The 27,901-nt window shown below is 37.3% G+C and overlaps 1 protein-coding gene across 1 annotated transcript; it reads left to right on the top strand.

The window, feature by feature from the left end:
- On the top strand, nucleotides 1-27,804 carry ING3 (inhibitor of growth family member 3). Its single transcript, XM_029924393.1, has 12 exons — nucleotides 1-157; nucleotides 403-474; nucleotides 3,446-3,546; nucleotides 5,560-5,625; nucleotides 15,418-15,514; nucleotides 17,080-17,151; nucleotides 17,990-18,109; nucleotides 18,380-18,537; nucleotides 19,112-19,305; nucleotides 20,827-21,019; nucleotides 23,669-23,707; nucleotides 25,273-27,804. Exons 1-12 carry the CDS (start codon nucleotides 130-132, stop codon nucleotides 25,387-25,389), a joined length of 1,257 nt encoding a protein of 418 aa, XP_029780253.1. The 5' UTR covers nucleotides 1-129; the 3' UTR covers nucleotides 25,390-27,804.
- The last annotated feature ends 97 nt before the right edge of the window (nucleotides 27,805-27,901 follow it).

Raw genomic sequence — 27,901 nt, 5'->3', positions numbered from 1 at the left:
TTTTTTCCGCCGAAGCTGAGCGGGTGCTGCTAGCGGAGGCGCCATATTGGAAGGGACAAAACTCCGGCGACAGCGAGTGACACAAATAAACCCCTGGACCCCTTCGTTCCCCCAGCTCTAAGGGCCGCGATGTTGTACCTAGAGGACTATCTGGAAAGTGAGTGGGCGGCGCTGGCGGGGCCGTCTGTGGGACCTGCGGGCGGGCGAGAGCGCGAGCGGACGGGCAGGCGGGATGGCGGGAGGGAGGGGGAGGCGGGGGATGTTTCTTTCTCACGGTAACTGGCAGCCTCGCTGTGGGCTGCCGGCTCCTTCGGCCCCCCCCGACGCACGCACGCACGCAGCGACGTAAGCGCGTACTTTCACTGTTGGCCCCGCCCCTCTGACGGACTCTGCCTTTGACAGTGATTGAACAGCTTCCTATGGACCTGCGGGACCGCTTCACGGAGATGCGCGAGATGGACCTGCAGGTGCAGAGTAAGTCGGCGCGTTTGCCCTTCTTCGCCGCGCGCGTTCAGTCCAGACTTCCCTGCCATCGACTTCATCGCCTCCGCTATTTGACTCTCCTCCGGCTCACTGGCTAGTGCATAAGGAGTTGTGAAAAAGAAAAGCCAGTGCCTAATCTTGCCTCTTGCTTTCCACGCTACTTTTCTCCTTGCTTTTACAAGAGAAGGAGGCATTAGGGCACATGTATCTGTTTCTTCTCATTTCGAGACTCTGCAATAAAAGCTTCTGTACCATCAGTGAGGACGTAGATTCCTGTTTTAATGTACATCGGTGTAAATGTTGAGAAGATTTTTGACTTGAGCCCTTATGTATGGAACATAGATTTCAGCATTTATACTTTTGTTCAAAAGTTCGTTCTATTCAAAAATTTGCAAGAGTGGAAAACACAAGCATAGGTGATATGTGGTTCTTTTGGTGACCCTGGTGAACTTGGAATGTCAAATTTTGGAAATACACATTATAGAATACATTTTCAATTGTCAACAGGATGATATTTTCTCAAAGTGAGGGAAATAAGATTTTACTGTAAAGCTTCTTATCTGCTGTAATAAAAATTTTGACTTTTTTTCTATCAGTAGTAGCTTGGTAGTCTGGTTACTTTTTCCCAAAATTAACCTTGTTCTTTCACGGAGCAGTATGTGGTTTATATGATCATTTTTTCTGTGGAGTTTCTAAAAAAGGGTTTGTGATTCAAAGAAAGTAAAGAATCAGTGTCTTTGGAGATAAGGTAAATACTTAGAGCAACATTACACTTAAGTATAAATTTATGTCCATCATGCTCTGAATGAGCCTCATGAACTTTCCCCTTTTATGAAATGCATTTAATATAGCTGTTCCAACTGTCTTGTAGAGATACTGTATTAAAAATTAAGAATGGAAATGAATTATATGTTACATAATTAAAGTGTATAATTAGGTGTACCTCTATGGCTTTCCCCCTTTGGAGAAATTCAGGTACTCTTTAATTGTGTAATTGATAATAGTGGCTGGCCTTCGCGGGGTGTATCCTAAAAAAATATGTTTCTTGATTCCATTTATCCCAGCGATGTTTAGGACATACACATGACATGTTTTTCATGCTGCCGGTTTTTTTGTTTTTGTTTTTATTTTAGAAAAATAGAGGTGCAGGAAAACCTGGGTTTGGGGATAGATTGGGAGAAAGGGGGAATTGTGGAAAGAGATCAGAGGACCAACGTTCCTTGAGGTAGCTAAGGACCTGTGCTTTTCCTCACTCCTTTCTCTGCCCCTCCCTGCCTTCCATACCATCGTCATGGGTACACTTTTCTCAGCGTCTTGGCGTCAAGTCGCGCCACTTAATACAAGGTAATAGGATATGGAAGCTTTCTTTTATTTGGTGGATTGTAGTGTAGAAGTCTGATTTGGGCATTTCTTTAGCTTGATCACAAAATTCATTTTAACTTTAATGTAGTGAAGTAGCTAAAATAATATTTTCTACAGGATTAAGCACAGATTTTGATGTCTGAGTTCATGTTAGAATTTTACTTATTCTTATTTCTATAAGATGAAAATCTTGTGAGAATTTAAATTAACCGATAAATGAGAACATACAGTATCTGATACAAAGTAGAAAATCAATAAAAGGTAGCTGTTATTTTATACTTCTTCATTATCATTACAAATTTTAAGTTCTCTTATAATTTGTATTTATATAAATGCGAGGTTTTATAGACTTGCATTTTAATAAAAAATTTTTAAGTTAATAGATTAATAAGAGACATCTTTGTAAAATAAGTTAGAAAATGAGCTTATTTAAACAAAGAAAAATTATTTTGAAGAATTAACTGTAAGACTTCTTAGAATCTTTAAAAACCTATTATACCCTGAAAACCTCTAAAAGGTTTTCCTTAACTTAAACATAGTAAGACTCCCTCATTTTTTTTTTTTTTTACTTTTCCTTTTTTAGCAGACATGGAATGAGGTGACTATTCTTGACATAGGCTTGAGAAAACTTATCTAGAATAAATAATATAGTGTATTAAGTGAATAAATGATTGTACCCTCTACTTTCAGTCATGCTATGAGACGATGGGGTGCTTAATGCCATATAGTGAGAGGTTAAAATCTGTTTATTACTTTTTCTTATTAAAAGAAATGTGGGGGTGCCTGAGTGGCTCAGTTGGTTAAGCCTGCAACTCTTGGTTTTGGCTCAGGGTATGATCTCACAGGTTATGAGTTTGAGCTGCACATACGGCTTTGTGTTGACAGTGTGGGGCCTGCTTGAAATTCTCTCTCTCTCTCTCTCTCTCTGTCCTTGCCCCATGTGCACACTCACCCTCTCTCAAAATAAATAAACCTTAAAACAAAGTAACGTGGGGATTATCTACCGGTGCTTCCTTTTATTTTAATTTTTTAATGTTTATTTATTTTTGAGAGAGACAGAGACAGAGTGCAGGCAGACAGGGGAGGATAGAGAGAGGGAGACACAGAATCTCAAGGGGGCTTCAGGCTCTGAGCTGTCAGCACAGAGCCTGAGGTGAGGCTCAAACCCACAAACCCGTGAGATAGTGACCTGAGCCAAAGTCAGACGCTTAGCCACCTGAGCCACCCAGGCACCCCTGTAGTGGTACTTTCAATGAGAAATTGTGGCAAATGAGAAATTTGGCTGATTTAATGCCATTAGCTTTTGACCCAAAGGCTGTACTATTGAAATACTATGGTACAGAACTTATATACACACTTGATTCATTTCTTTGATAACTGGAAAAATTTTGAAATAACAAAAATAGTCAGTAGAGAAAATTGTAATTTTTTTCTAAAGTAATTAAATTATTTACATAATCAAAGCATGACATATTTAAGTTATTGGCCAAGTGAAAGAGTGTATGTTGTCAGATATTTTTTTCTTTCCCCAAATCAAAGCATGTATATTCAGTGTATGAATTTGGTCATCTAAATATGAAATGTTTTTATTATGTCATAGATGCAATGGATCAACTAGAACAAAGAGTCAGTGAATTCTTTATGAATGCAAAGAAAAATAAACCGGAGTGGAGAGAAGAACAAATGGCATCCATCAAAAAAGTATGTTCAACACTCTGGATGATTTATCAGTGAATATTGGGACTTTCTGAGAAAGATATTTTAAATGAAATAGTTTTCTGGATCTCAGAATGAGGGGAAGTTACCAATGGCTCTTTAAAATTTAAATAATTTGTTGTGGTTTAGAGCTTTACGTGTAGGTATTTTTAATCATTTTTTGGTAATAAAAATTAGCAACTTTTATTAGAGAGGTACAGAGTCATAAAAAAGTACAACTTTTTTCTTTTAATTTGCTTTATTCTAGTTACAGCTCATTAAAGTTGCCTAGTCTTTAGAGATCAAATACTGTCTTCTAATTTTGGCCACAAACTGGTATGAAAAATAGCAGACCTTGAAGCATATTTTATATATTGCTAGGTACCTACGTTGATAGAATCACAGGAGAACAGAATTTTAAGAGTTGAGTGGATCCTTACAAAGACTTTTAGTTAAAACTGTAAGTTTTTATTAATTTTACAGCACTTACAGGTCTTTTCCAAATTAGAACAAGTATCAGATCTCCTCCCAAAGTTTGCTTTAAATATGTGATCTAGTGTATGTAGGATACATTGGAAGAATTACAGAAAAGACTTGCGTTTTGTCGTGACCTCCATTTAGCTGTGTGACACTGGACAGGGTTTTAATATCTCTGAATAATAATGGCTCCTGCATCCCCATCCTTCATAGAATTGATCAAAGGTCAACTGAGAAAGAAATTTGAAAACTACAAATTTTGTGTACTGTGTTATTTATTTTGCCTTATGGGAGGAAGATGATTTCTGTTAGGAGGAAAATGTTTTAGACTCCGTAACAGAATTGGTCCTGACTTGGAGGACCCCTGGACACCCAGGTGTGTATGAGTACAGACAACAACAGATACAGTTGATCCTTGAACAACGTGGGTTTGTACCTATGGGTCCACTTTATATGTGGACTTTTTTTTTTATTAATACAGTACAGTAAAAGTATTTTCTCATAACATTTTTTCCTCTAGTTTACTTTATTGTAAGAATACAGAGTATAATACTTGTGCAAAATATGCATTAATCTCATTTCTGTTATCAGTAAATGCTTTCAGTCAACAGTTGACTATTAGTAGTTAAGCTTTTGGGGAGTCAGAAGTGCTGCGTGGATTTTCAACTACACGGGGGTTGGGATGCCATGTTCAAAGGTCAACTGTACAATACCAAGTCAGTTTTTATCCCTTTAACCTATTGAGTTTTTGGTGCACTGCAGCTTAGATAAACCCTTAGAAGTCTTAACCTCCATGGAAATGGATAGAATCGTGTTTCTGTTTTTAAACAATCTGCTTTATACTGAGGAGAAATCTAAAGTATAGGTTGACATCGTGTGAGTTGTAGGAATTAATACTTAGTTTAAGAGAGTTCCGGGACACCTGGGTGGCTCAGTCGGTTAAGCGTCCAGCTCTCCGTTTCTGCTCGGGTCATGATTCCAGGGTGCTGGCCCTTGTCAGGCTCCACCCTGAGCTGTTTAAGATTCTCTCTCTTTTTTCCTATGCCTTCTCCCTGACTTGTGCACTCTCACTTTCTCTCTCAAATTAGAAACAAACAAAACCTGAGAGTTCCAGAACAATTGGAAAATAGAGACATGTAGATCAGAATATTCTCAATATTTACACTTTATTAAAAATTTTTAACAGTGGAGAGTATAAATGTTCTTTATAAATTAGATAAATTATAGCATTTTCTTTGAAAGAAAAAGACTATCCAGTAGTTTACATAACTTTTACTAGTTTAGAGGCTAGGCCTGAAATGGTATTTAGTTTTACCAGTATCTTTTTTAGGGATGCTGAACATCGTCCTTTGATTCTTAGCCATTATACACAGTTTCTAAACCCACCCCATCCCCATCCTGTCCTTAACTGGGTTTTTATTGCTAGTGTAGGGTGACTGACATTGAATACAAGGTATGATCATGAAAATGCAGTTTTATGTCCTAAATGCACATATTTTTAAATTATTAATTTGTTTTTAAAATGAAAATGTTTTTATTCAGGATTACTATAAAGCTTTGGAAGATGCAGATGAGAAGGTACAATTGGCAAACCAGATATATGATTTGGTAAGTAAAATTAATGTGAATGCTATCCCATAAGTACTTACATTGTAGATTATGTTTTAAGCTTAAACGTTAATAGGAAGAACAGACTAAATTTGAAGTATTGCTTTCTTGGACCCATTTAATTTGAGGTTTTGGTGTCCATTTTTGGTTTCTTTGTGGAAAAGAGAGCCCACAGTTTTAGGTAACAGGTCTAGAACCTTACATTTTAGCCAAATTTATATTGCTATAGGATTTTATCTGATGTTAAACCTTTTTATTTTTAAACAAGAATTGATGTTTAAATTTGTTTTACTAATCCTTATCTTAAGGTAGTATATTTACTTCCTTCTAAATCCTCTTGAGGACTGCTGTGCTGACAAGACTTTTTGGTGGCTGATTAAATGAAGTCCATGTTAATAGATAGTACTCACCTATCTATTAAGTGATGTCAGTAGATAGCACTCAACAAGTGGCTCAGGTGGCAAAAATAGGAAACACTCAGTATAACTTTAACAACAGGTTCTTTCTTTCCGTAGCAGCACTTGTAAAAGATTGCAGTCACTAAGAAGACAGAGGCAGTATTTCTAAACTGGTATAATTATGGTGCTTTCTTTTATGTAAAACAGCTTCTGAAATACATCCGTTAGGTAATAGTCATTTCTGGTTCCGCCTCAAAGCAAGTTAAAGCTAAAAAGAAAGAAATGGTCACTGATGGTCTCCTTTAGCATACAGATTTCATGTCATATTTTTGTAAACTTATCTGGATACAGTCTTATTCCTGAACAAGTGTGTGTAGACATCAGTGTTATTGGTGAGCAAGACACAAGATAAAAGGTACTTACCACGTATGATGTACATTGTAAATGGTTATACAAAACTATAAAACATTGGTCATGTGAAGCTATAGAAGATGTTTTGTTGTTCTCATATAGTGGAAAGTTTTAATGGTTTAAGTAACCTAGGCTCTTTTGTTCATACAGTTATTCTGAAAATACTTTTAAAAAAGACATACTGCCGAAAGAAAGAGCAAACAGTAGCTTGATTTACTGTGGAATTGAAAAAAAAGTTCTTCATTGTTTTGGTTTTGAGTTATATCTATAAACATGGGAAAAGACAATTATATTTGAATCCAAAAGGAATTTGTTCAGTAACATCGTTCCTCATATTTAATGACTTTATGTGTCAGTCTTTATTTAGAGACTACCGTCTTTTTAAGTCATAAGCTCTTTGGCTGTACTCTTGGTTTATATTTTGTTATTTTAGTACTTTTTATACACTTAAAAATACTTCAAACATTTAGAAAAATGTGTACAATATAAATATGTTCTTCTTAAATATGTGTTTTTCTGTGTATGTATTTATATATTATTTATGAACCACACTGTTTATCCACTCTTGTGTTCGTATAATGGAGTTTTACCTGGAGTTTTACAATGAAGGAGTAAAAAGTAAATACTATAAATGGTTTGTGTCCTCAAGGTGTTGGGATACTAGTTGGGAAGACATGCCAACAAACTAAAGTGAAGAGCCTGGATAGAAATAATGTGACAAATAAAGATTAATGCAGTTAAGGATTACGTATCTGATAAAAGACTGAACTAACTTACAGTAGAATTATTGTTAATTTCTTAGAGGGTATGAGATGCGTGTTAAACAGAATTTACTCAGAGGCTGAGGGGCCTGGGTTAGGTGTGATATTGAGGGGAAAGCACTTCACTCGGAGATAATGGATAAACATAGACTGAAAATAAAACTTAGTAAATTCTTTGAGGGGGAGAGATTATTTATGCTAGGGAGTGAAGTAATGAAAGGTGATGTGATAAATGGAACAAAATGTAATGAAAAGGAAGTGCCCATAATGGGTCCGTACAGACGTGAGTTCAGCCACTTCACTGACAGGAGGGCTGTGGAAAAATTATTTAATCCAGGAACCTTGGCTTCCTTCCCTGTAAAGTAGCAGTCTTAATTTGTGCCTTACAGGTGGGTTTGCACCTGTGGCTGTCAATGCTGTTAGCTGGGCACATGGTAGCCACTCACTTCTTTGAGGATTCACTCCGTCTTATTCCTGGAACTGGAATTGTCCGCTTTCTTGGAGCCGCTGTTTCCCTTTCAGCTCTGCCAAGTTGCACCTGTTTTTTCTCCCTTCTCCCAGTATTTCCAGAACTGCCTTTGTCTTTCTTCTACTTTTCCTCTCTCCTTCCTTTCCCCTTCCTTCCTCTGTCCTCCTTCTCCCTTTTCTTCTGTGACTTTTCTTTTCCTCTCCCTCCTTTGCATCCTTCCTGTTTTAGCACTCCATATTAAATGGCCGTTTCAGATGATCATGACATCTCTAGTATAAAAATTCATTCTTCTTTGAGACTTAATTGTCTGTATCATCCTCCCGTCTTTCTGAGCTTCCTCCGTCTCCATGGATATTACTCCATGGAGTAATACGGTAATGGTTGCTGTTCCTCAGGGCTCTGTTCTTGGCCTGATTTGTTTCTCACTGTATTCCAGGGGTTCTCACATGAGTTTCTAATCTCTTCTCGTCTTCTGCCCACCTCCAGAGGCCAGGAAGACCACATGCCATGAGGTGAAGACCTGATCTCTCCAATGCCAGTTTTATCCCCTGCCCCACACACAACCCAAGCTGAGAAACATCTCTCCATTAATTTTCTGTGTGTTCTCTTAGTTTTAGCAATCATGCATTAATGATTCCTCAAGCTCAGACTTCTCTTTGAGCCTATTCATCTTTTCCGAGAATTCCAGGCCCTGGAGCTCAGTGGATTAAAACTTAACTCTTAGCCTCCCCTTTAACATCTCTCAGAACCACTGACCTTCCGGTCGTTCACACTGGAGTATGGAAAGTCATGCCAGCCTCCTCCTCACCCCTGACCTCCCGCATTTCGTTAATTGCTGTGTCGTGTCCACTTAATCTTCAGAGTATCTCTCACTACACCTTTCCCTCCACTTCTGCAGCCTGCCGTGATTCAGGAGCTTTAACAACAGACTGGCATGCTTTGCCTTTCATCTTTGCTTGAGAAACTTCCTCCATCTTTCATAATCCTTCACCTACAGTCTCTTTATTACCATCACCTATGTCATTTATATTTAGGAGAAGAGATTTGACCACTTAGGAAAGTCAACAAGGATGATGTAAACAAAAGGTCTATTTTCCTCTCCTGTAAAATGACCGTTGGAGGAGGCAGACCAGGGCCTGTGTGGCCGCCCCGACATCATTGTTGTCCCAGACTGCTGCTAATGTGTTCCTCCTCTTTCCTGGACGGTGGGAGAATTGCCGCAGGGAATTACTCAAAAGAGCGTGTTTTGCAATTCAGTCAGCTCCTTTCAAGAGCCTGGAAATCTTATCTACTGACTCTTGCTTATATCATCTTGGCTCCTTCTAGCTGCAAGGGAGGCTGAGAAATGTTGTTTGACAGGGTGCATTGCGACCCCAAGTATGCGGAGTTCTATCAGTAAGGAAGGAGGCTCTTGAGTAGGTAATTAGCAGTTGTGCCTTAGCCCACCCTCAACAGAATCATGCAGGCCTCCAAATATTGCTCTTCCCATGGCTATTGAATTAAATGATAATTACTTATTTACCTTTTAGTTGTATGTGTGCCTTACTTAGTATAACTGTCAAGAACTGTGTCTTTAAAATGTTTTAAGTGTTTTCAGACTCTAGCATAGTTACTACTCAGTAAATATTTGTTGAACAAAATCACCTAAATAAGTTACTGGAGAAGAAAAGGCACTAACCGAATTCCCAAGTTACGAGTCTTTCTATAGAGTTTAGTGGAGTCCGATTCTTTGCATCAGATGTGGCGGTTGAGTGACATCTTCTCAAAAAATAATAGAGTCACACTTTGGTATGCTAAGATTGGCTTGGTTTTGACAGACGAACACAAGTGGGCTGCCATCAAATAGCCACTTCTTTTCAAAGTAGGACTTTGAACCAAGAGGAGTGAAAGTAATATAATTCAAGTGAGTTTAGTTTCCTTTATAGAATTGCTTTCAGAGACCAAACATTCAATCTCATGATCTATGTCTTTGCTCAGATCTTTTCGGCATCCCTCTTGTTAAATTGCTCTTGAATTTTTTTAGTTTTTTCAGTTTAGGTAGATTTCTTTCTCTGATACATAAGCTCATTTGGAAGTTCTAAAACAGGATTTATAGACAAATGTCTTCAGCAAAAGGAGCATTTTCTTAATATAAAAAACTTATTAAGAGTACGTTTTATTTAAATACCTTTTACTTTATAACTGTATAATATTTTTTGACTATTTTCAGTTCCTTTGCTTTTAAAGAGATTCCTTTTAAAGTATGAAAACATTTATTAAACACTACTAGGTCTCACTATACAAAATGATGGCATGTTATTTTCATAAAATAAAAAAGGTCAGATCCCCTAGCCAGGACCCTCGAGGGCACATGAGGTTCGCAGTCATTCTGCACCCTCGGAGCCTGGCACAGCACATCCATTGGACGGTGAGCGGAAGGACGGAGACTTCTGGGGTGATGTAATCTAGTGTTTCCCAGACCTTAGTATTTGCATCCTACCCTCCAGGCTTTTAGAGCGATCATATCATCTGTACGTCTATTTACTAAGTAAATTTTTAAATGAAATTTATATAAGAGGAAAATTTATTTGGTAATCTGATATTATTAATATAAATGAAAAGTGAGCATCACATCACACAGAAGTCATTTTAAAATGACAAAACAGTAGACAGACTCCTAGGAATACTGTGCTCCGAGTGCTGCGCCCCTTTGCCAGAGCGACTGGTGGCATCTGAGCACTTTACGCTTGAGGGTGAATTTACTTTGCAGGAATTGCAGTTGGACATAAGGGAATTACTACTGCCTTGTCGTATGGAGGTTACTAAATGAATTTACCATCTTAAATTGGTTATATTCCCCAAAATATCAATAGTAAATATCTAAGTGAAAGTCTTTATAAATAGGAAAGAGAAAAAAAAAGAAAGAAATTAAATTCCTGTAACATTTAATGTTTGAGAGCTTAGGAAGCTCAGTACTTCACAGGTGAGTGGATAGGACATAGTATAAATGTAAACTTACAGTAATTTTCATTCATAGATCATTTATCCAGTAAATAGTGGTACCTTTAGACACTTCTGCAACATGGGAGAGTATAACTTTCATTCAGCAAAATATTTATAGAGCTCCATCTATGAGCAGGCATTGGTATAAGTGGGCAGTAATGACACAGACAAGCAATGAATACGGGCATACTATCAAATAAAGATTAGTTTAGGTTTTGGTAAGTGCTATGAAGGAGATAAACATTGTGGAAAGAGGGACAAAAGATGAATCACGAGGGGAGACTGTTAAGAATGTCGTCAGGATGAGTGGAGTCTCCGTAGGTGACATTTGAGGTAGTACTTGGAAAATAAGAAAGAGCCAGCCGTGGGAAGAAAGCTTCCGAAAGAACATTTCAGGCAGATGATGTAGCTGATGTACCACATGCCGAGTCTGAGGTGGAAAAGGACAGGTTGAATCAGAAAGAGGCCAGGGTAGTTGGTGTATGTAAGAAAGGTATCGAGAGGAGGCAGGCGGGAGCCACCACAGGCAGGGTCCTCCTGGAAGCCAACGCAAGTAGTGTGTTTTCTTGGGAAAAATAGGAGTGAAGGACCCCTGAGAGGACATTGTCTGCATGCCTTTGCTTAGACATTGTGTTGTTATGGTAATTTCAAGTAAGCATGTATTTATACATTTTAATGTACAATAATTTAGTATGTAATTGTATTTGACTTGCCCCTCGGTGTTTTATATAGCATGGTATTTGATAGTATTATTAATTTTTGAAATACTTTATTTACTTTAAAAATCAGTGGTAAACTTTGAATACCTGTAACTAGCACTATACTGTTACTTCATTTGTAAAGGAAAGAAACAAGACTGCGTCAATATTCACAAATGAAGAGATTGGTGGAATTAGAGGTTCCATAGAACAAACAAAATTTATTTCAGTAGTTGTTTTAGTGGAAATGAACAACAACAAAAAGCCATCCTATTAAAATAATTTCCCTCTAGAATCCTGATACTCAAAGTCATTAAACATTTATTTGTGTCTCTCTGTCAGATGTCATTGTCATAAGGCTGTATTGCATTACAATACCTAATAAAGTTGATTTGTGTATACTCTGATAAAATTTGAGCTTTTAGTTAATGCTTGAATGATTTTAGCACTCTCTTACATTGCTCAGTACCCTTGAACTTGCTTCCTTTTTTATATCCTGGCCTGTTCCTGAGATGATTATATTTCAGGTCTACATTTTACCTATAAATTTGAGAATTATTCATCTGATACTATAATTAAGGAAATATATTGTGTAAGTTTGACCTTTTGATTTGTCTCCTGTCCTCATTGTCTTTTAGGATGATCAGATATAGTTTTGTGCTAAGGCCTCAAATATTTGATTCAGCCTAAAGATGGGTCAAATTTTCACCTATTTTAAATATAATTCAGAGATGTGGAGAATCATTTTCATGACTTATCAGAGAAACTATTTGCCATCATGCTTTTTTCTTCTCCAATTTACCCTCTTTATTCACTGTTACTGGATCTTTTCACAGAAATTTATCTCTCATTGTCATGAATTTCAACTTAGAACTTTATATACTAACTTGTGCTCTTTCTAAAAGGGCAAGCTAGACATTTAAATTTTAGAATGGTATGGTATTCGAGGTCATAAATCATGCAGAAACTTTTTTAAAACGCTGTATTTTGTTCAGTTTGGGTCCATCAGTGACACATCTTAAAATTTGAATATTGGAAAACTGAGAGTCAAAAGAGAAAGAATAAAGGATTTACAGCTCTATGCAAAAATGTTCAAGTGTGAGGATTTTTTTCTTTCATGCAGAAGGGCCAAATGTGATCATCAATATGTTAACAAATGATGTTGACACAATTTCCTTTGACTCTCAAAATCAGAAAAAAGGTAATTGATTTAAAATAAAGCAATTTTTAAAAAAACAAATTAAATTAAAGCAGTTATATTTGGGTTTATCAGATATGATTTGGGGATGTAGAATAAGGAAGATTTTATAGCTGTTATTTACTGACATTAAGTGGGGAACAAATCAATAATTAGACTACATGGTCAGTCTTGTCTTAGGAATCTGTGGTTAATGGAAAAATGTCTCTCAGTTGGAGTAGGACCCTCTTTATGACTAAAAATCAATCTTCTGAGGCCAGGTGTGTGTGGAGGAGTGGGATAATTTAGGTTCTTGTTTTGCCTGATACCTGTGGGGCCATTATGGTGACCTGCCAGAACAGGTGCTTTGCCCAGCAGAGTCGTGAGGGCAGGGGCCACGCAGGCCACAGCTTTCAGTCGACTTCGGTGTTCTTTCGGTGGCTGTTTAATACTGTTTAAGTACTCTGGTGTTTTATAGCTTAGGTTAAATCTTGTGGTCAACTTTCTAATTTCGAATTTGATTTAGTACATCAGCAGTGAGTCTAAGATAAACAGTTCTCACTGCCAAGTAATTGTTTATGATATTCATCAGTTCATAACCTTTTTTTACCTATCAGGAGGTAGGAATGATTGGAAGCGGTCCTCCAAAGCTGCCTGCCTATGACAATGTGGTTTAGGCTTTTCTGTGTTTGTTTATTTTAACGATGTATTTGGTGTTTAGAATTATTAAATCTTGGGATTCCACTTCATTTTCTGAGGTGCTAGTATTGGAAGGTCCATCATTATTTTTCATGTTCTCGTGTATAGTAACCCTTATCAGTACTATCTTTAATACACTGAAGCAGTTCCTAAATGCAGGAGTTAGGGGAGGGCCCATGGTGCCTCCTTCCAACCAAGATTGTGATATCCCCACCTGTACACCGTCCATACCTGTTACAGGCCACACCGTACTTCGCTTTTTCCTTTTTTCCTTAGAATCCTGTTTGTCTTCCTGTTTCTATTCATTCTTTAACTGTTAATTTTTCTTCCTATCCCTTTGAAGATGATACATTCTTCACCCCCTAACTTATTTGCTACATCTAGGGCATATATATTTTAAAACATTATTATGTTAAACATCTTACATAAATCTTGGTCTGTCAGCTAAATCTCTGAAGGCAGTTATTCTCTCTCATTTTTCATGTGTCTTCCATTTAGCCCACGCCAAGCACGTAATAGGAACTCAACATTTATTAGTAGTATGACTGTCGGTAATAAAGTTGGTGGAGTATTTTCATTGCATTAAGTATTCTTGGAATTTAAATGGGTGTTTTTTTCTGACTTCCCTTGAGATTAAATTTTGACAATGTAAGATACATTCTTGGATACCTGAGATCTGTGTTCACACGTTATTCTTGGACGGGAGGTCCCATTAAAGGATGCTCAGTTTCTTGCATGTTCTTTGAATAGGAGCAACTGTCTATAATACGTGACTCTAGGATTTTAAATATTGTAACTACAGTCTCTGAAAAATGACTTGTGTATGAAAATGGAGGGAAAATCTGGGTTTTGAAATACTGAAAAATCACTGACCAATGCCCCAATGGGTGCAGTGTAATATACAAAATATAAACATTCTTATTTTTCAATTTGAATTCTAGTATTCTGAGTTAGAAAAGCAGTTGGCTGCTGCACACAGAAGTTTAGGGGGCGATGTTAGGTGTAAATGATGGAGCACAATTTCTTACACGTAGATCAGAGTTAAGTTTTTCTTTCATAATGCATTAGCTGTTGCCTTTGGCTGCGTTACTTAAACACTCTGAGCCTTAGTTTCTTCACTTATGAAATGGAGACAGTAAAAACCTATGTCAAAAGATTAGAGAAAGAGCTAGAAAAGACAGAAGAGCGTCCGATGTACCAGGCACATTACGTGGCATCTGACACAAACAAATTATCATTTCGTACTTTTCTCCGCATCTCCTTCATTTTAGGTACACAGTATTTCATTCTTATTTAAGTGTTTTGCTCTCATGATGTATCATAGGCCTTTTGATACTTGTAAGAAAGTCACTCTTAATTATTTAACAATGATCCATTGGGAATCTGGAGTTTGAAAAAAGGTGTTGTCAAGAATATAACAACATTTTTCAAAAAATGTGTGTTTTGGTTCACTTCAAAGTAGTAATGTTGAAAAAGAATTGAAAAAATACTTACTATTAACCCTAAAGAATTAAGACTTGTTGATAGTTTGAGGTATCATATAATTTTCTGAAATCAGTCGCAAGATCTCTAGGTGAATGAAAAAATTTGCTACCTTAACAAGGGCAGTAGTATTACAATAAAACCATTTTAACCAGGCTCTTTGGGGCATGGAGTTTTCTGGCTAAAAACCCCTTTTGTTTCAGCCCTTTACATAAATGTTTATAAGTATAATGGTTTACTTTCCTGCCTTCGAGAAATATATGTGTTGAGTATAGTAGCCTCTTTGTTGATAGACAAGGGTCTTTCATTTTTCATTCTAAGTAAGTTATTATAGTATGACAGTGTGGATGACCTTATTAGGAGGAGATTAGGTTGAAAGTAATCCCAGGGGATCCTATAAACAGTTACCAACCCTCCTCCACTTCCTGTACTTCCTCTCCCGCCAAGTCCCAAATACCAGTTTTGCTTTAGTTCCATATCCCACCTCTTCCGAATGTTTTCTGACAAATTGTGATTTTAGTTTCTTAAAACTTCAAATGGAGACTTGAGAGATTATTTTGTGTAGCATGCTCATTTCATAGATTAAAAAACTGAGGTGTAGGTTAATTGACTTGCTCAAGGATACTAAGCGGATTCATTGAAAGAAACAGGTTTAGTTTTCCTCTTTAACAGTGTTGCAAATTTTGGTGGTTATCTTTGATCTTCTTTAAAACAGGTAGATCGACACTTGCGAAAGCTGGATCAGGAACTGGCTAAGTTTAAAATGGAGCTGGAAGCTGATAATGCTGGAATTACAGAAATACTAGAGAGGCGTAAGTAAAATTTAGTTTTCCCTCTGTGTCAGCCAGTCCATGTGCAGAACTGCTGAGGAGACACTTCTCCCATGGGGACTTCAGATCCTGAGCTGCTGTGGATGGTGGCACCTGGGTCAGACAGCGGGGACTCCAGCAGCTGGAACGTTTGGGTTACAGACACTGAAAGAGAGGGTGCAGGATACCATACACTCAGTCTTTATTAAAATCACGCATTAAGTCACCAGTTAGCCATCTGTCTTTAAATGTATTGACTTTGCCCTGCCTGTCGGATACACTTTAACTTGGAGGAAGGTTTTTTTCTTCCTAAGAAGTGCCTTAAGACTTTTTTCCTCAGTAAGAAATATTTTAATTAGTTCCAAAGCACTTCCTCTCTTTCTCAAGTCAGTCCTTCCTAAACTTTTTCTTATCCGTAAGAAGCCATTTTAATATTTCTTTACAGGGTTCGACTTGATCTCCTGGTATAATTTACCTCTTTAGTACTTTTTTTTTCTTGGTGCATTTCAACAACAAGAACATGTACCTATTTTTACACATTGATGAAAAGTTTACGGTGTTAGGTGATATGTTTATGTATGTGTGTACATATATATATATGTATATATATGTGCATATTGCTGAGGAGACACTATATATACATCTCCCTCCACACATATATATCCACATACTCCCTAGAATAGGGAAGCAGCCAGTCATGAATCCATGTTGGTATCCATAGTTGCATTTTTGTATTCAAAAGTAGATCTTTCACTTCAGATGATTGCCTGATTTATTTGGGATACTTTTATTCCAAGGAAATCCTATTTGAGAATAAGTGTTTTGAGGCAAAATAAAATATTCTATAACTTCTCTAATTTTTTTTGAAATACCGAATAACAGTAATTCATGCCTGTTCAGTACTGCAGAAAGGTTAATGAAGCGTCCTCTGTAAGGACGCAGGCATATGAAATCAAACCAGATCAAGTTCTAAAATCTCCACCCTGTGCCCTGCCATAATTTCATCTCAAGGGATCAAGATAAACCCAGAAAATATCTTGAAATGCATTTTAATGCTTGGTGGTAGAAATTCTCTCCCTAACTTTTTTCAGGAAGTCTTTACTATCATGTGTCATTTTCTTTCATGGAATAATGTCCCACCACCTACTACTACAGGATCTCCCGTTGAAAGGTCACCCCAGTATAACTAGTTTGAGTTTTTCAGATCTTACCAGTAATGGAATTATAATATCCATTCACCCACTTACGTGGTGCCTGCCGTCCTGACTTCCCCAGTAGACATTAACATACCCTGAGCTGTTCCTGTACCTAAGGTGAATATTAAGAAGTAGATTATGTATTGTTTAGAGGGAGGATGAAATTGACTCAGGATGAAATTGGCAGTGATGATTCTCTAATGTGTTTAACTCAAATGATACAGGTGTATGCATAGAACTTGCCAGTCTGTTGCTGGGTAAGGGTCCTTAGTGCCTTTAGTTGATTGACCTGTAAATCCTGTAAATTTTTGCATTGACATTTAATGGAGTTGTATCTCTGTGCCTTTTTTTTTTTTTTTTTTTTTTTTTTAGGATCTTTGGAATTAGATACTCCTTCACAGCCAGTGAATAATCACCATGCTCATTCACATACTCCAGTGGAAAGTAAGTTTGGTTTAGGGCAGCTAAACTTTTCAGTACAATTAAAAACTCATTCCATTACCTGTATATTCTTTTTAATTGGCTCTGTGTAACCAATCGAGAAAAAAATATATCGTTCCCTTCCTTTTCTTTTGTGAGATCTACTTTTTCATTTTAGTTCCTGGTGGACTTATCATCTTCATTTGGGAAAAGTATATTTCATTTGGGAAAATAGAGAGTTTGCTTTTCCTGGAATACTTTGAGGACAAATGTATGGCATAACAGCAGCATATACTTCTTTACGCAGACCCCTGATTCTCTCTAGAGAGTGTTAAAACCCGAGCCAAATGATAACTAATTGATGGGAGGCTCTTTGATTTTTGTGTTTTGTTTTGTTTTGTTTTTTCATTCTTGCTTGTCTAGTGCTTAGCCTACTGTCAGGCATATAAGAAGGTCTCAAACAATTGGTGGGTAAATGAACAGTTGGTTGGATGTTAGTTTGCTAGAAGACTGTATCAGTGCATTTTGTGACAGATCAATTTGAATGAAAGAAGGGTTGATTGAAAAGTATTCAAAATTGTAGCGTTTTGAAAACAAAATTCCTCTCATGTTATATGTGAAACCGTGGTGAATCATGGATTATCTGCAGTACTTTGCTGCTGAAGTATTTTTTTTATTTTATGAGAAGTCTACTCTTGACGAAACAGGTGACACAGAGTTCTAGTCCTGTCCTCTAAGAAAACATACTGTTCTACATTCTGTGAAAACTCAGAACTATACTTGCTTATAACTGGATGGAAGTATTATGTCTTGTCCCTAGTTCTCTAATGTGTAAACACACAAATTCTTTATTTATGTTCAGAAAGGAAATACAATCCGACTTCCCACCATACAACAACAGATCATATTCCTGAAAAGAAGTTTAAATCTGAAGCTCTTCTATCTACCCTTACGTCAGATGCATCTAAGGAAAACACACTAGGTAAGTTTATTATCTTAAATATGAATTTTGCTTTTTGTTTGTGTTAAAACAAGGGGAAACTAAAGTGTTCAGGAAGCATACAGAATTTTTAATAGGTTGAAGTCCACATGTGGAAAAGGAAGACAAAGGAAAACTGGGACATGAAAATTTTATAGTGACATGAAAATGTTAAACTTGATGATTATATCTGTACTAGAAAATAATGTATTTTAAGCTCACTTACACTATGTTCTCTCCAACCATTCTTATTTCTTCTTTAATTCTACATAGGGTGTCGAAATAATAATTCTACGGCCTCTTCCAACAATGCTTACAATGTGAATTCCTCCCAACCTCTGGCATCCTATAACATCGGCTCGTTATCTTCAGGAACTGGTGCCGGGGCAATTACCATGGCCGCCGCTCAAGCCGTTCAAGCCACAGCTCAGGTAAAAAGGAAGAGGTTTGGAAATGGGTACATTTTGTCTGAATCATTGGCACACTCTAATAGAAACACCTAGATGTGAACAGAAAGAGTTTTCTTACATTGTGTAGTTCCGTTTTTAAATCATGGTTTTATGATGTCTCACATGAATATTTAATGAAATGAATGTGCATTAATTTACCTGATTGATAATGAAAAGTGAAAAATAGTTCCATGCACCATCATGCAGAGCCCTTCACCCAGTAATTGCTCATGATGGGCGTGATCTTGACAATGAGCCACAGCACCTGCTAGGAGAGCACTCCATTCTCTCCCAGTTTCAGGGTTTCCTCAATAGCCTCAGGACTTCGATTGCCAAATTAATATATTCCCAATTACATTGCCCATTCTGTAGTTACCTTCCTAAAAGTAAAACTGATTGTAAAACTCTACACAAAGTAGCTAAAATTACAGTGATGAAAATAATGGTTTAAACAAAATAATACTGGATAACCAACATAATACTAGAGCCAGTAGGACTGAAAAAGAAAGTCTGGATACTTATGTATATTAATATTATCCATGAATGTCTGTTTAAGATGAAAGAGGGACGAAGAACATCAAGTCTAAAAGCTAGTTATGAAGCGTTTAAGAATAATGACTTTCAGCTGGGAAAAGAGTTTTCGATGCCCAGAGAAACAGCTGGCTATTCATCATCTTCCGCGCTCATGACGACATTAACACAGAACGCCGGCTCATCAGCAGCCGACTCGCGGAGCGGGAGAAAGAGCAAGTAAGTTGGATTATTACCGTAGCCCTGTACCTTTACTACAGCTACAGGCCACTTGGCCTCCCACCAGGCTTCCGCGTGCTAAACACAGGTAGCTTCGAAAGGATCAGGGTGAACTTTGGGGAGGCAAGAAGACATGGCGTTTTCATTCACACATATTTTGGAGGAGTAAAGTCTTTAAAAGGTGCTAAAAGTCTTTAATCTTTCTAAAGTCTTAAACTGGGTATACATGACTTCTGCTTACCTTCTTTTATTCACTAGGATAAACCAAAGTTCATTATGGAACTTGTTTTATCTATAACCCCTTATTTTGTCATGTGTTTCATGTTAATTAATGCATAAGATATAAATTTTATCCTGGGAATTTTTTTGAATAAAATTCTTCAGTTTTATTAAAAGTAAATTGTCTTCATTCTTGGTCTTATGCCCCCAAAATAGAAATTATGAAAATATCTTTAGATTGTTCATGTGAGGCTCTAAGGAAGATTGTCTGGATTATAAATATGGAAACTTAACAGCATTTGGCACAGTCTGTCCCAGGTGTCTGCCTTTGCTAGATGCTCGGGCGTAATGGAAGTGCCAGGTGGGGGGCCGGAAGGATAGGTTCCCTAGTAATCGCATCACGATTTATTTTTAAATGTGTTCTGTTTTCTGTGAGTAAATCTCTAAAAGAATGATCAGTGTAGAATTAACACGAAAGTGCTAGGTATCTTAAAAAGTAATTTATCTTAGTGACTCAAATTTATTATAACTGCCCATGATAAATTTCCCTATTTTTAAAATACAATGTTAGCATATAAATGTGGATTTTAACACTCTATTTCCTGTCTGACACAGGTAAGTATTCACATGTTGATGATGGTCATGGTCATTTTTATCAAATACTTTTGTGTATTTTTTTTTTAATTTAAATTCAAGTTAGTTAACATACAGAAGCGTAGTCTGGCTTCAGGAGTAGAACCCAGTGACTCATCTCTTTTTTATGACACCCACTGCTCATCCCAAAAAGTGCCTTAAATGCAGAGAACAAACAGGGTTGCTGGAGGGGCAGTGGGTGGTGGGTTGGGTTAAACAGGTAATGGGCACTAAAAAGGACACTTTTGGGAGGTGTATTTGTATTTTAGATGTTGATAAAGAGTAATCACATGGCTTAAAAGTACAAAGAATGTCTCTAAGGTAGCCGTAACTAACAGTAATTCTTAAAACTAGTACCTGTGATTTAAGTCAATGTTAGGGAGTAGCTGATTAAAAGACTATTTTAAAAACCAAGCTACGCTGAGGGCTTTTTTGATATCTTTATCCTCCAGAAAACAAAAATATAAAAAAGAACAGCCATGAAAAAAAATTCTCTTTGTTGCTCTCAACAATTATGCTTTTAAATCTATTTATCGGGTTAGCGTAACTTTGTGTTAAATGTTAATTTATACATTTGATGTCATTTCCTGTCCCACCACTCACTGCGGAGTTCTGCTCCTGTGATTTCTCTTGGATGCTGAGCAGATAGGTCTGACACTGTTCTTTCAGAAACAACAACAAGTCCTCCAGCCAGCAGTCCTCCTCCTCCTCCTCCTCCTCCTCCCTGTCGTCATGTTCTTCGTCTTCAGCCGTCGTCCAGGAGGTCTCTCAGCAGGCAACCGTAGTGCCAGAATCGGATTCAAACAGTCAAGTTGATTGGACTTACGACCCAAATGAACCCCGATACTGCATTTGTAACCAGGTAAAAGCATAATCCGAATCAAGTAGAAGAAAAGGGAGCTATTCAGTTTTGTAAGTGCTCTTTTTCCCCTCCAGTTAAAATTACTTCTGCTTCCTTGTATGAGGAAATAGAGGAGTGTGTAAGTCACCCATAATCTCAGCCCCCAGACACAGCCTATAATTAGACGTTTTGATTTATCACTGCTGCACACCCCACACGCTTGTCGTCACAGTCTGCTCAGGCTGCCGTGACAAAATGCCACGGACTAGGTGGTTTAAACACCAGAACTGTCTTCGCACAGTTCTGGCGGCTGGTCCAGTACCAAGGTGCTGACGGATTCCATTCCTGATGAGGACTCTTCTCCTCACTGCCAAGGGCCACCTTTGTGCTGTGGCCTCACGTGCTGAGGAGAGCGCTGGTGTCCCGTCCTCCTGGGTTACGATTCCACGTATAAGGTCTCATTTCACCTCTATTGCCTCATAGACCCAACCTTCAGACACAGTGGGGGGAAGGGATACCACCCAGGCATCTGGGGGAGAGGCACAAGCACTCAGTCTCTTACCCCTGTGTACGCACAGACACGTGTGTTTGTGTGTATGTGTATGGATGTGTGTGAATTTGACCAGTTGGGAGTCACAATGTATTCATTCTTAAGTCATTTTTTAAATCTCCTCACAGTTATCTATTACGCCGTGTGTAACTTTTTAAACCAATAGTTAGCTATACGTTTTTTAGGGTTTTAGTTTGTTTGAAATTACAAATACGTTGTGGTAGGCCTTGTTGTAAACGTAATCCATTTTATACATCTATTTCTAAGGTAATCTTTTCGAAATAAAATTAAGTTTTGTTACAGACTACCAAATTATCTTCTGGAATTTATTACCAAAAATTGATGACCATCCCTGTTTCCTAAACCCTGACCAACACTGGATATTATTCTGTCTTGAAAACCATGTACCAATTTGATAGTTTTATATCACACAATCATTTCAATTTACGTTAGTAGTAAAATTGGACCCTTTTTGGCCATTTTTATTTTTTCCTTTATGAATTGACTCTTAATGATGTTGGCCGATTTTTCTATCATTTTTGTCTCATACATTATAAATGCTCTGCAGTTTAGTTGTTTTTTTAATTTAATTCTGAAATTCCAGTTTTATGTAGTAATGACTCAGTCTTTTTCTTTATGAAGTCAGCCATGGGTTATAGGCTTAGGAAGCCTCCTTGCCTTTTCCCCCCTTAAATAATGTGTCTTTCATTTCTTCTTATTTGCAAATGGCTTTGTCGAGCTCTTGATATACTTCAGTTTCTTCACATTTAAATCTTTAATCTATCTACAACTTATTGTGTTTAATGGTGTGAGTTGACAATCTAATTTTTGAGAATTTGCCATTTAAGAGTTTGTTAGTTTTTCTCCTATCACCTGACAAACTTTTTTTTTAAGTTTATTTATTTTGAGAGAGACAGAGACAGCACAAATGGGGAGGGGCAGAGAGAGAGACAGAATCCCAAGCAGGTTTCACACTGTCAGTCTAGAGCCTGATGTGGGCTTGAACTCACGAAACTATGAGATCGTGACCTGAGCCAAAACCAAGAGCCAAACACTTAACTGACTGTGTCACCAAGGCACTCTGAACATTTTTTAATATCGGTGATTAAAAAAAGAAAATTCTGTAAATATCCTGCCAGTAAAAATAGGTTACCTACAGAAGAACAAAATTAGATTCCTGTCTCTAACCCTGGAAGTGAGTTAAATCTATGGAATATATCTGTAGAACTTTGAGAAAAATCTGGGTGCTCCCCCCAAAATTGTTACCCAGAGAAGTCATTCATATGCATAGAGCCATATGTAGATATTCTCACTAGTGCAGAAAAGCAGGTAATATAACCCTCTAGCTATAAAACCCTGTCTGAAAAATGTTTCAGTCCATTGAGAACTTAAGTTAATTCAGGAATTAGGAAGTTGTATTATAAAGTACTGGTGATAAACAGCAAAAAGAAAAATGAGAAAAAGCAGATAGTAAATATATAATAAGTTTAGAATTTTCAACTCTTGACTGCAAAAATATAAATGACCTAACATGACCCAAGGAAAAGTAGAAACCTTAAGTAAGTAACCAAGAAAGAGTCGTAAACTCTATAAAAGAATGCACTCACAAAGGTAGTCTGTCAAGTTTCTTTCATACTTTTGAAGAGCACATAGTTTTTGTGTCTTTCCCTCTGTACTCCTATCCCCCAAAATCTTTTAGTAAAATGCTATAAATCTCTATAAAATCTTTATTAAAAAGTTACATACTGGGGCGCCTCGGTGGCTCAGTTGGTTAAGTGTCCGACTTCGGCTCAGGTCATGATTTCATAGTTCATGGGTTCGAGCCCCACATCGGGCTCTGTGCTGACAGCTAGCTCAGAGCCTGGGGTCTGTCTGCGGATTCTCTCCCCCTCTCTCTCTCTCTGTGTCCCTCTCTCTCTCTGACCCTCCCCTGCTCACACTGTCTCTCTCTCTCTTAAAAAATAAAAATAAAACATTAAAAAAAGTTATATACCTTAGTTTTTAATGCACCTGAGTCATTTGGTATATTTTCATCTATTTCCTAACAGTATCATGAACCATTAATTTGGATTTAGATGCTTGTTGTTGTCATAATAAAAAATACTTTTTTTTAAAACTAGGTATCCTATGGTGAGATGGTGGGCTGTGATAACCAAGATGTAAGTATTAAAATTTTCTGTTTGGGAATGAAAAAAAAATCACAGATTATTATTACTTGTCCATTTTTCTTCTTTACTGTGTCTCGGAGTTTAAGAGCACAGGCTTACAGTTATGTTAATTATGTTATATTAATGCTAGAATAGTGCTCTGAAAAACAGATAGTAACCCTTAATGTGTTCCCAATTTAAGTTTTTTTAAGCTAGTTTTATGGTTTCATGTGCAGATTATAATTCTCAAAAGGTGTTACGTTGTACGAGAATTAGAAACACTCTTGACTCCCTTTGCTAAGTAATACAGTGTTGACTAGAACCCACGTCACCTGTCACGGTGAGGAACTAGAATATTTAACTGCATTCTGTCAGGAAGCCCGCAGCCGGCAGGGGTTGGGGTGGGGATGTTGAGGCTGTGATGTGAGGTTATTTTCCTCCTTCCTGTTGTACTCTGCAGCTGTCAGCTGATAAGAGCCACTTCTGATATAAAAAGTAAAGGAGGTTGGAAAGGAAAGAATTCCTGTTTCTTTTTAAGGAAGCTTCATTTTGGTTAGAGATCTGTTTTTATTGGATGCTGACATATTTTTTCCTAGTAATTTCATTCCCTCCTTACTTTCTCAAACTTTTAGTCCCCTTCCATTCATCTTTTCCTGCAGAGAGGTAACAAACAGAACCCTGGATTCTAAAGAAATACTAATCCATGATGTCAGAATCCTAAGGTTAATCAACAGTTAAACATTTTTAAAACAATCTGAAGATTGAACAGGGTTGGCTCGGTGTGCGTTCAAGTTTGTACTTTCCTGACCTGACAGAGTCCCAAGAGCATGTTCACATAGACGGAGACAGACTGTCCTTCTCCTTCCTTCTTTAGAATCACTTGTGGGCTGTCTGTGATTATCATAGAACAGTACTGCCCGTCACTTCAAGAGCAGCACTGTAAAGTCCTGGGGCCCTCAGTGAAGACGATGCATTTCCGTGACCGCCCCTTCGGACTGTCTGAGCCCTCTCACTCCCAGGCGTGCCCTTCCCAGTGCTCAGATTGTCCGTGCCTGTGGTGCCTGTGTGCAAGTGCTTGCTGTGCTGCAGAGTAGAATACTTCTTCTCTGCACGTCTAGGCATTGGTCTACCCAGAGAGGAAATCCAGGGCAGCCCTTCATGTTTTTCATTGCAGCCCGCTTATTCTACTTTATGAGGCAGTGAATAAGGCTGGATATTAAATAAAATCTGTAAAATATACTTGCCTTCTTTGCAACCCATCTCACTTCTTGTCCTTGAAAGTTGGTGTCTGTTTACTCTCCAGTTTAATGAGAATTAGTGAAATTTTGTTCGTCACTTGGGATTATGCAAAGAGATTACATGAACCTCCGAGTTAACAAAGATGCATACTTTTCTGTGCCTCCATTTTCTCATCTCTGAAACATAACCCGTTGGATTCAATGATCTGAAAATCAGCTTCTAGATCTTCAAGTTCTGTTTCCATGAATCTAATAATACTCAATCTAGTGGGCATGTTTCAGGACACCTGTGATCTTTAGAGGTATTAAAAGCCATTTCTCTGCAATTCTGCCTTCCAGTGCCCTATCGAATGGTTCCATTATGGATGTGTCGGGCTGACGGAAGCCCCCAAAGGGAAGTGGTACTGTCCGCAGTGCACCGCCGCCATGAAGAGGAGAGGCAGTCGGCACAAATAAAGGTGGTCGTCTCATTTGAGCAAGAGAAAACTTCAGCTAAACATTTTATATGGGACTTTAAAAAGGAAGAAAAGAGAAAAAAGAAACAATGCATTTCCAGGCAACCACTTCAAGGACTTACATAGACAATCCTGTAAGATCTTGAACTTGAATTTTATGGGTTGTATTTTAATAATGTAAGTAAATTATTTATGCACTCCTGGTGTGCTACGAATATTATTGAAGATAGCCTTGGATTCTTTCAGTGGCCAACATATGCAGACATTTGTACTCCTCAACCATTTTCTCAAAGTAATGGGCATTCTATAATTTAGACTTCAGAGAATTCCAACGATGAAGATTTTAAGAAAAGTATTTTATATTCAACAGGTATGTTCTGCTGCATGTACTGTACTCCAGAGCTGTTATGTAACACTGTATATAAATGGTTGCAAAAAAAAAAAAAAGTCAGTGCTTCTAAAAAGAATTTAAGATAATGGTTTTTAAAATGCCTTTATAATAAGCTTTGTTTCTTTGTGAAACTAGATTCAGCAGGCTGAAGGAAAGGGCTCATGTGATAAAGTAGGCTGGCGTCCTCGAGAGTGCCTGGGTACGTAAACAGAAACTCCTGTAGGTAAAAACGAATCTGTGCCGTTCGTCTTTATATGTTTCTGCATCCAGACAGAGTGCAGTTCATGGGGGGGGGGGGGGGGGCCGCCAGGCAAAGGGTGTTAAAGTGATACATTTTTATACCAAATGTGTTTATTTTTTTGTGCAAGTAATCCTTAAAATTGGAATTGTATTAGGTGTTAAAATAAAGTTTTTAAAAAATTACTTGTATTTATACTTTACACGCTTAATAAGGAAAATTTCTTAATTCCAATTAACTTCTAGTTTTCATAATCTAAAAAGGACAGAGGCCCAGGACACAGAATGCTATGTAATCTGTGATTTCTTAAACAGTGCTTGGAATTCGGGACGTAAAATAAGGGAAAAACATTTTTAATGTAAATTTGAAATGCAAATGTATTTTTCTAGAACATCTCTCTGGCTTTTCCTTCAGTCTAAAGGACATGAAAGCAGTCTAATTATAGTAGATAAAATAAAAATAATGGTTATAGATGTTTTGACTTTAGGCAGTATGGCCAGTTTAAATAAAGAGACCTCCTGAATTGGAGCTTAAAGTTCAGTTCTATTTTGGGTACTACCACGTGTTGGTATGACAGGTCATTCAAATTTTGAATCACTCTGGGCCTTACGAAACCAGGGTGGTGCTAGCTGCGGGGTGCGGGGTGCTTGAAAGCACTCCTAAGATTTTATTCTGTAGGTGCTATTTAAATTATACATTTTGCATAGTGGAAGTTTTATTTCAGGTATATTATCAAGTGGTTGGTAGAAAAATCCTTAAAACTTTAAAAGTACTTATTACATCATATTTCCTTTATGTTGAAACTTATGGGCCCATTAGATTTCTGCTTTAATCAAAACCACTTACGAGCCTCTTAGAACTTATTTGGAAGTCTATAAAATCTATGCAGTGCTACCCAAAGGGTATGGATTAGATCGGGGATTTCAGAGGGCTCTTTTAGCTTCACGAATCCTCATCTCTGAGCTATTGCAGAGTGATTTTATAGCTGGACAGCCCATAAAACAAAGTAGGTTCATTTGTGGGTGTTCATGATTTCACCATATCCTGAGTATCCTGATTTCATAACACTCAGTATTTTCATGGAGATATTATAAACCTTTAAGAAATAATAAATAACGTAGTGTTCGCTGATTAGCATGTTGCCTGGAGTTGTTCGGTGGTATTGTTTAATCTCCTGATTATATATAATGACTTTTCCAAGTTATTCATTTTTCAGGAATTGGTCAAAGGAAAAAGCCTTATGTATAGCCTTATCTTAAGAGAAAGTTCCTTATCTGAGCCAGGAGCATCCCCCATTTCCAGCTGCTGCAACCCCTTTCAGAGTGTGAATTCCACTACCTACCAAATCATTTAGAAAACATTTTGACAAAATTTAACCTCAAGCATCAATATTTTATGAAGCATCTATAAAGAAGCAAAACCAAATTTTATTCAATTATCTAGTAATTGGTGGAAGCAGTTAGTATCTAAGGTATTTTTAATACATATATGAATAAATGGGCCAAATGTGGAACTACCTCCTTAAAAAAAAAGAAAATGTGGCCAACTATTAATCAACTTTGAGACGCTAAGACCAAGGGGTGTGGTAAGCATTTTTGCCGTTACAAAATACACATTCAGAATCTTCGTTGTACAAAACTCGTGTAATAATTGGTGACACAAAGAATCCAAATGTGGGTTCACATTTTATAGGTGGTGAAAATTGAGGCCTTACTGCTATGAAGTGTACATTAAAATGTTCATGGTGACACATTTGAAGCAATAAACGGCTTAATTAAATGCCTAAATGAAGCTGAGTGTTTGATAAACATACCATCATTCTCTTAAGGGCAGTTCATGTGTTTTTTTTTTTTTTGGGTCTTTTCTACTTTAAAGCAAATTCCA

Source organism: Suricata suricatta, chromosome 2, assembly GCF_006229205.1.
Source record: "Suricata suricatta isolate VVHF042 chromosome 2, meerkat_22Aug2017_6uvM2_HiC, whole genome shotgun sequence".
In the NCBI taxonomy this organism is placed as follows: domain Eukaryota; kingdom Metazoa; phylum Chordata; class Mammalia; order Carnivora; family Herpestidae; genus Suricata; species Suricata suricatta.
Note: the sequence above shows the minus strand (reverse complement) of the source record. Positions and strands in the feature narration are given on the sequence as shown.